At 32.0% G+C, this 8,237-nt stretch overlaps 2 protein-coding genes across 2 annotated transcripts in view; both read left to right on the top strand.

Annotated features, from left to right (window-relative positions):
- The first annotated feature begins 6,655 nt into the window (after positions 1–6,655).
- Positions 6,656–8,058, top strand: LOC111702876 (protein TsetseEP-like). Its single transcript, XM_023474666.1, has 3 exons — positions 6,656–6,662; positions 7,321–7,554; positions 7,682–8,058. Exons 1-3 carry the CDS (start codon positions 6,656–6,658, stop codon positions 8,056–8,058), a joined length of 618 nt encoding a protein of 205 aa, XP_023330434.1.
- The window catches only part of LOC111702872 (uncharacterized), a gene marked incomplete at its 3' end in the record, with an annotated part of 55,966 nt that continues 54,701 nt past the window's right edge, over positions 6,973–8,237 (top strand). The window contains exon 1 of the mRNA XM_023474658.1: positions 6,973–7,140. The remainder of the gene's footprint in view (positions 7,141–8,237) is intronic.

The raw sequence follows: 8,237 nt of genomic DNA, 5'->3' as shown, positions 1-8,237 counted from the left end.
AAGATATATAACTTGATAAATATGCATACACTTATAAATACAATCTAAAGGTTATTTAAGGTTTACAGACTATTACCTTTAATATTGATAAATTCATCTTGGAAAAACATCCCCACACCTGTGATAGGTGTGGAGTTCAAATTGAAACTACCTGCTTTGTATGGTAAGACAGAAAAACAGTAATGTCGTCTTTTATAAATATATTAAAGCTAAACACCCAATTAAAATCAGACCAGGGTTCATGAGTTATGATCAAACATAAAAAACAAACAGACAGACAGACAAGCAGATACTACTTCTTTATATATCATATTCGTACAATATGCGATACACTGTAATACTAGCTTGAAACCACAGCTCTGATTGGAAAATACAAGCTTGAAACACAGCTCTGCTTGGAAAAGTCAACCTACTCAACTTAGAAACTAAGCGTGGATTATTCTCCTGGTTCTACCGAGTTCCTAGATCAGTATTTGAGACAAATCAGTCCAGGTACAAACAAACAAACAAACATACAAACAGAAATTACTATACTATATAACGTATATATAGATGCATATATGCATGCAAGAGAATAAAATATGTTTATTTTTAAATTAGGGTTTATGGGAGTATTACGCCCCTGTATATAGTTTTAATTATCATTATCTCTTTACTACTTTATAAAAAAGTATTTTCTCTTTGCCATATTTCTACGTTGGGTGAGAAAGGGGTGCCAGAGACCTCTCTTCCTTCGGTTTTTTTTTTGACATAACCAGGAGAATTAGTCTGAAGGTGTTCATGTTTTTACTTTAAAATTTAAAATATTTATGATATTTTCAATAGCTATTCAAAAAGAAGAGTTATTTTTGAAAAGATGTAATATTTTAATTTTCTTTAGTTTAGCGTGGAACATATTCGACCGTGTTGAATTGAAAAAAAATGATGAAAAAATCTGTTTTGTTTTAAGTAAAATACAGGGTGTTTTAACCTTTTTGGCCAGGTTTGAAATTTGAAAAAAACAAATTTCAGCTTTTTTTTAAAAAAAACTTTTTGTACAGTTTTGAAATTTAAAATATATTTTCCATGGGCAATCTGTAATTTAAAGTTTTCATTTAATCCTGTTTCTATTTGAATACTTTTCAACCATGTACTTTGATATTTTAAAGTATAGAATATCGTTTTCTGTCCGCCTAGACAGCTACGGACAACAATCTCTCTAATTTCTGCAAATTTATTTTACAATTCTCTGTCAAGAGATTACATAGACTGAACAAAACAGATTTTATTTGTTAAAACTTTTGTAAAAAAATCAATTTAGCCACAGGACAATACGGCGAAACTATGAAAAAGTGTATTGAATAAAAGTGTACAAAGTTACCGTCCAAAAATGCGAAAAGGAAAAGGTCACTTAGTTATCCGTCAAAGCTAAAAACAATGAAATTGTAATCATTCGTCTTTAACCGTGGACAACTTTTTTCACCATAACGAATTTTTGTCTGTTACCACAAAAATATTGAGTCTTTGCCACCAACTCTTATTTTCGAATACCCTTATATTTGCAACCTGATGTCGCAGACTGTCGATATTTTAAACTTTGATTTTGTTAGAATATTGAAATATAAAGTCTAAGTTGGCAAAGCTCAATTCCTTTACAATACTAAATTTGACGTTTCTAAATATCGGTCACAAGTTGCATGATTTGAACCAGTACAGTAGTGTTTACTCGTACCAGCCTGTCTAGTTAACCTATTATTTGATTGACCCAGCTCGTTTTGTGCAACAGAATTAAGCGGGCAAGCTATAGTGGGGTGCAAATTCACTGATTTGGTTTTACTGCACCAAATGTCTTAAACATTCTAGCCGTACATATATTTATTTGAAAACTCCTAAGCGGTTAAGTGTATCTAGTTTAAAGTTTAAAAGAGTAAGTGGTAAAATACTGGTCTATTTTAAAAGAGTAAGTGGTAAAATACTGCTCTTTTTTAAAAGAGTAAGTGGTAAAATACTGCTCTTTTTAAAAAGAGTAAGTGGTAAAATACTGCTCTATTTTAAAAGAGTAAGTGGTGTAATACTGCTCTATTTTAAAAGAGTAAGTGGTAAAATACTGCTCTATTTTAAAAGAGTATCCTGAGAAACACGCATTAAAGAGTTATGGCCTGAATTCTTTGCGTGCAAACTTGAAACAAGTCTTTCCTTTAAACTACGCCTTTTGTCTTTTGAAGTCTATTTGTTATTGTCATTTCTTGATTTTAAATTTTACAAAATTCACTTGTTTGAATGTACTTTTCATACTGAAAGAGACTATACGCGAAATTACAAGTGACCGCTATGCAAAAATGATGATTTTTGAATTTACGAGTGTTTAAACTTTTGACTGATCACCCAGGTCTTCGAAACGGTGTTTAATTCAGAAAACCCAGATTGTACGATAGTGTACAGTGTGATCTCAAAAAGAGCTTACGCTACTTGTATCCCTTAATAGTCCTGAATATTTTATGTCCGTGGGGTTTACGAAAATTCTAGTGTAAAGGAATTGAGTCTTTGTCACAAACTATGATTTTCTAATCTTTATATCTTTGTAATCAAATGCCGTAGAACTTAGATATTTCAAACTATGAATTCTGTTAGATGAAAAAATCCAAGTTTGAAATATCAAAGGTTTACACCATCAGGTGGAAAAAATATAGGTATTAGAAAATCAGAGTTTGTTACAAAGACTCAATTTCTTTATGTTCTAGAAAGTAAATATTAAGCGAATTCTTAAATTTAATACAGCTGGCAATTACACGCGTGTCTGTAATCAGTCAATATGGGTTGAAGTGTACTGTTGTTAATCGGACATACCAGTTTACAGATTGAGGCCTGGAGAGACACTTGAAAGTATGCCTTCAATCCCTTTAAAGCTCTTTTTGAAAGATTTTTTTTCAATTATTACAATTTTATATTGCAAATCTAACGGTAACATTAACATTATAACTGTTAGAACGAAATTGGTGAGAATTTCATGATAGTTTTTTATTATCTCTTCTTTATTTTCCATTTATACGACAAACTCAGTATCAACCAGAGCCCGCGATGTTAAAACTTCGGCTCGAATCGTAATTCCTTAAACCCGACTTTAAGACCCAATCTTAATGACACAACTCTGACGACAGCTTTTGTCACGTGATTGACAGCAGCAAGATTTTAGGCTCGACTTAAGGAGTTAGGCCAAATGGAAATAAAACCGACCTTGGTTAGTGGAGAATAAGGCTCAATATTGAGTCTTGTTCTCATAAAAACTCGGTATGCGCCAATTCCTACCATGAAAATCCACCAAATAGAGTATTAAACCGGTTTTTTGAACTCAACTCTGTGGAAAATAAGATGCAGCTTGAATCCGAAAGCTCAAGCTGTAAATAAGGCCCAACGACAGCAATTAGACCCAACCCGTATTTTCCCGAGTTTTTTAAGTCGCGGGCTCAGTATCAACCTTTTATACATGTCAGTCAACTCAAATTCACAATAAACTAACTGCAACGAAGTAAATCCACATTTTCCGTCATCTTTTCAATCTGCTATTCAAAATCTATGATAATAGCGTAAAATACATATTAAACTTTGATATTTAAAGTGTATAGTCCAACAACAGGTAAAAACACTAATTACAAAAATCTTCAGTTTACAGATAAAAACTGTTTACAAAGTTAAGACTATTAGCAAGGCTGTAATTTTCCGTTCAGGGGAGAAGGAAGCCCCCCCCCCTCCCTCCCTCCCTCCCGTCCAAGAACTCTATTCAAAAGAATGACGGTCTGACAGAATACTGCATTAAAGTTTGGTATATTGGGCTTGAAGAGCTTGAATACTGAATACACCATTATATCATTAATCTTGTCAAAACATTTAAACTTAAAGGGACTGTAGACAAAATTAAAGGAACTCCCCATCATGTCTGATTTAAAACAGTACCTAGAAAGGTTTGCCTGGTCACGAATGTATGAGATATCCATAATTTTTCTTTATTATTTATTATTCTATTGTGGTTTCATAGATTTTTGCTTCAGAAACAATGGAGAAAATTGTCAGAATTATCCACTTTTTAATTAAAAAAATAAAGATATCCTCCACATTGAAAAAGGTTTAAAGGGTATCGTTGTTTATCGGGAACTCACCTTATAGTTATAATCTCAAGTTTGCAGATTTCATATTTTTTTCGCGCATTTTCAAAATTTTACAAAAGTCAAAAGCTTTTGGATACAACTTTTGAGCATCCATAAACATGGCTGGGGTTCCCAAGCTAGTATAATTTTTGGTTAAAACATTTTTACAATAAAAGTTTTAAGAATTTATACATTTTTCAAAAACCATATTTGCAGTTGTCAAGTTTGATTTGATAACATTTCAGTAGTTTTGACATGAAAGTCAAAATAAAACAGTCTATATAGACTACCACCAATTCACAAAACATAATAGTTTTTGAGAAATACTTAAATTTGTGCTTTTGTTGCATTTCATTATTTAAGTATTTCACAAAAACTATAATGTTTTGTGAATTGGTGGTAGTCTAAATAGATTCATGTATTAAGTTCAGGAATTTGTGAAATTTTAGAAAAACAAAATAAGAAGTCTTAATCTCAATAAAAGTTGACTTTTAACAAAAAATGTTTAAGTACCATTTAACACTTTATGAACATGTAGAGATTTTTCCAAAAAAGTCCTATGGTGGATGTAAAAGCCAAGTATTTATTATTGGATATCGAATTGCTGGACGTATAGACATAGTTTTTGCACGAAATGACTTTTTTGCACCAAATTTCGCATCATTTTCGTATCAATATGAAACCAGATTTGCACGAAATAGCGCATTCATTCGAAATAAATATTTCTTTTTTTGCACGAAATTGCGGATGAATCCATGATTAAAGTAGTCATAATGTTTGCATGATTTTGCGCATCAATACGAAAATAAGTAATATTAGTTTCATGAAAAATTGCACAATTTAAAAATATTTAAATAATTGGACAATAACGTATGATGTGAATTTGTTTCAGTGAAAAACAACTTCCATATCTGCAGTATTTTATTCATGAAAAATAATTATATTATTATTATTTTTTATAGTTTGACAGGATAAAATAAATGTTGGTTACTTTCTTTAATAAAATTTTTTTATGGTAAATATGTTTTGAAAAAAACGCTATAAATGTGACATCATATAGATGTTCATCCAAGTATTAATCTTAAAGATATGAATACATTTATCTTGTTTGAATGTCTAATTGTTTGCAACCAATCTCAATTGTCTTAAAATCAAATGGTGAGGCCACAGCGCGCCAAAGGAACTGAGTTTTTGCCACAAACTCTGACTTTCTATTTCCTATATCTTTGCAACCCGATTTCACAGACCTTTCATATTTATATGAATTCTATGAGATCAAATAGTCTAAGTTTGAAATATAAAAGATTTATACCACCAGGTTTAAAAGATGAAGGGATTGAAAATTCAGAGTTTGTAGCAAGAACTCAGTTTCTTTGTGCTTGCTGGATACATGTGACCAGTAGCCGAAAAATAATTTGTGCGTGAAATGGGTCTGTCTACACTACACAATTGCTGGGATTCATGCTCATTGAACTATTTAAAATCATAACTTAAGGGTAAAAGTCGTCTTTCTATTTCACAGTTTTATGAGCCTCACTGTATTTTACTACAGGAAAAAAATCCATTAAATATAAAAACAAAAATTTGAATTTGTGTCAGTTTGCAAACCTAAAGTTTTAAGGTACCGGGTGTTCTAATAAACAAAAGAATTGAGAAAAGATTTTGAAATCCGTCTTTGTATAATGCCGCATTTTTATTTTCTTCTGTTGTTTTCCACTTTAAATCAAAATATTATTTTAGCTTCTGCAAGTGCAAGAAAAATAATTAAAATTTGCAATATTTCTGGGTATTTTTAACATTTTATTTAGGATTATTCAAATTTAATTTGATTGGAAAACAATATTTCTGCGAGGTATTTTTTTCTCCCAAATGTAAGCAGAGGAAAACTGATGAATTAATTAAATAAAGGATGGTAAGGAAAGGAATTGAATACAGATATAACCAAACAACTGTGAAAAAGGAAGACGACTTTATAAACAATGGTAAAGTGTATTTAACATTGTTACAATTAGAAAAAAAATTTACTTTACAATCATTAAATCACTAATGAAGTTTAATGGGTCTGTTTACGCTGCACAATTTCTGTCCGCATGCTCATTGAACTATTTAAAGTCTAAAAGTTATGTTCCTATTTAACAGTTTACTGGTTATCACTGTATACCATCCATTTAACAAGTTACAAGTCTGATTTATATTGGTACCCTTGACAACTTGATCTGAGTAACAATGAGTAATATATCTTCCATTTTCTATCTTGAAAATAAATTAATTCTGCCAATTTCCTTCCTTTTCTCTGATGATACAAAATTATCAATCTTTAGATAGAAAAACAATTATATCTCCATAATCATCACCAAGTTTTAAAGTGTAACTTTTTAAATGGTGGGTAGAGTATCGTTAAAGGGTGGGGAAGGTTTAGTTAAAGGGCGGGGAAGGTTTAGTTAAAGGGCGGCGAAGGTATAGTTAAAGGGCGGGTAAGGTATAGTTAAAGGGCGGGGAAGGTATAGTTTAAAGGACCGTTAAGGTATAGTTAAATGGCGGGTAAGGTAAAGTTAAAGGGCGGTTAAGAAATATTTAAAGGGTCGGAAAGGTATTGTTAAAGGGCGGTTAAGGAATATTTAAAGGGTCGGAAAGGTAAAGTTAAAGGGCGGGTAAAGTATAACTCAAGGGTGGTAAGGTAGGGCTGAGAGATGGGTAAGGTATTGCTAAAGGGCGGGTAAGGTATTGTTAAAGGGCTGTTAAGGTATAGTTAAAGGGCGGGAAGGTAGGGCTAAGAGACGGGTAAGGTAGGGCTGTAAGGCGGGCCTATGGCCTCGAGGTTACCATGAACGTATCCTCAGTTCTCCGTCTCTCCTATTACTAGTGTCAACCGTCGTTCCGTGCTTAATAATGGTAACTAAATACACAATAGAGAATATAGAAATGAGAATACAGATTGAATAAATGAAAAATGTTTTGAAAAAGTGATTTAACGTATAGCAAAATGATTTATTCAGTTTACAGAGTGCAGAGCAAATAGGTGATTAAGTTTTTATTTTTTTATCTAAATCTTTTATAAATATATAAGTACATACATGTAAAAATGTATTTGTAACTATTTCACATAATTATGTAAAATTTCAAAGGTTTCCTTTCATAGAATTAAGAGTTGTAAAATATGCGTTATGTTAAATTCAGCTTTGAACTTGAACCCGTATAGAACCTGAACCTAACTCCAGTATAGAACCTGAACCTAACTCCAGTATAGAACCTGAACCTAACTCCAGTATAGAACCTGAACCTAACTCCAGTATAGAACCTGAACCTAACTGCAGTATAGAACCTGAACCTAACTGCAGTATAGAACCTGAACCTTACTCCGGTATAGAACCTGAACCTAACTGCAGTATAGAACCTAAACCTAACCGCAGTTTAAAATCCGAACCTAACTCCAGTATATAATCTGTACCCAACTCTAGTATGGAACCTGAACATAACTCTAGTATAGAACCTGAACCTAACTCAAGTATATAATCTGATTCTAACTGTTAGTATAGAACCTGAATCTAACTGCAATATAGAACCTAAACCTAACTCCAATATAGAACCTGAACCTAACTACAGTGTAGAACCTGAAGCTAAGTACAGTATAGAACCTAAACCTAACTCCAGTATAGAACCTGAACCTAACTGCAGTTTAGAACCTGAACTTAACTCCAGTATAGAACCTGAACCTAACTCCAGTATAGAACCTGAACCTAACTCCAGTATAGAACCTGAACCTAACTCCAATATAGAACCTAAACCTAACTCCAATATAGAACCTGAACCTAACTCCAACATAGAACCTAAACCTAACTCCAATATAGAATCTAAACCTAACTCCAGAATAGAACCTGAACCTAACTCCAATATAGAACCTAAATCTAACTGCAGTAAAAACCTTGAATCTAAGTAATTGAAGTATAATCTAACAGTTTACATGGGTACATAATTGAAGAATCAAAAGGAAGACTTAGTTTTTAATCCTTTATAAAACTATCTATCTACCCTTCCACATATCTATCTATCTATATACCTATCCATCTATCTATTTATCCAACTATTTTTCTTCCTGTCTATCAATAGTTTATCTAA

This window comes from Eurytemora carolleeae, unplaced genomic scaffold (assembly GCF_000591075.1).
Source record: "Eurytemora carolleeae unplaced genomic scaffold, Eaff_2.0 scaffold521, whole genome shotgun sequence".
Taxonomy (NCBI): Eukaryota; Metazoa; Arthropoda; class Copepoda; order Calanoida; family Temoridae; genus Eurytemora; species Eurytemora carolleeae.
Note: the sequence above shows the minus strand (reverse complement) of the source record. Positions and strands in the feature narration are given on the sequence as shown.

Coding starts and splice junctions, on each gene's coding strand:
- LOC111702876 (XM_023474666.1), top strand. Junction 7,555..7,681: donor AAAATCCGAACCTAACTCCA/GTATATAATCTG, acceptor ACTGCAATATAG/AACCTAAACCTAACTCCAAT.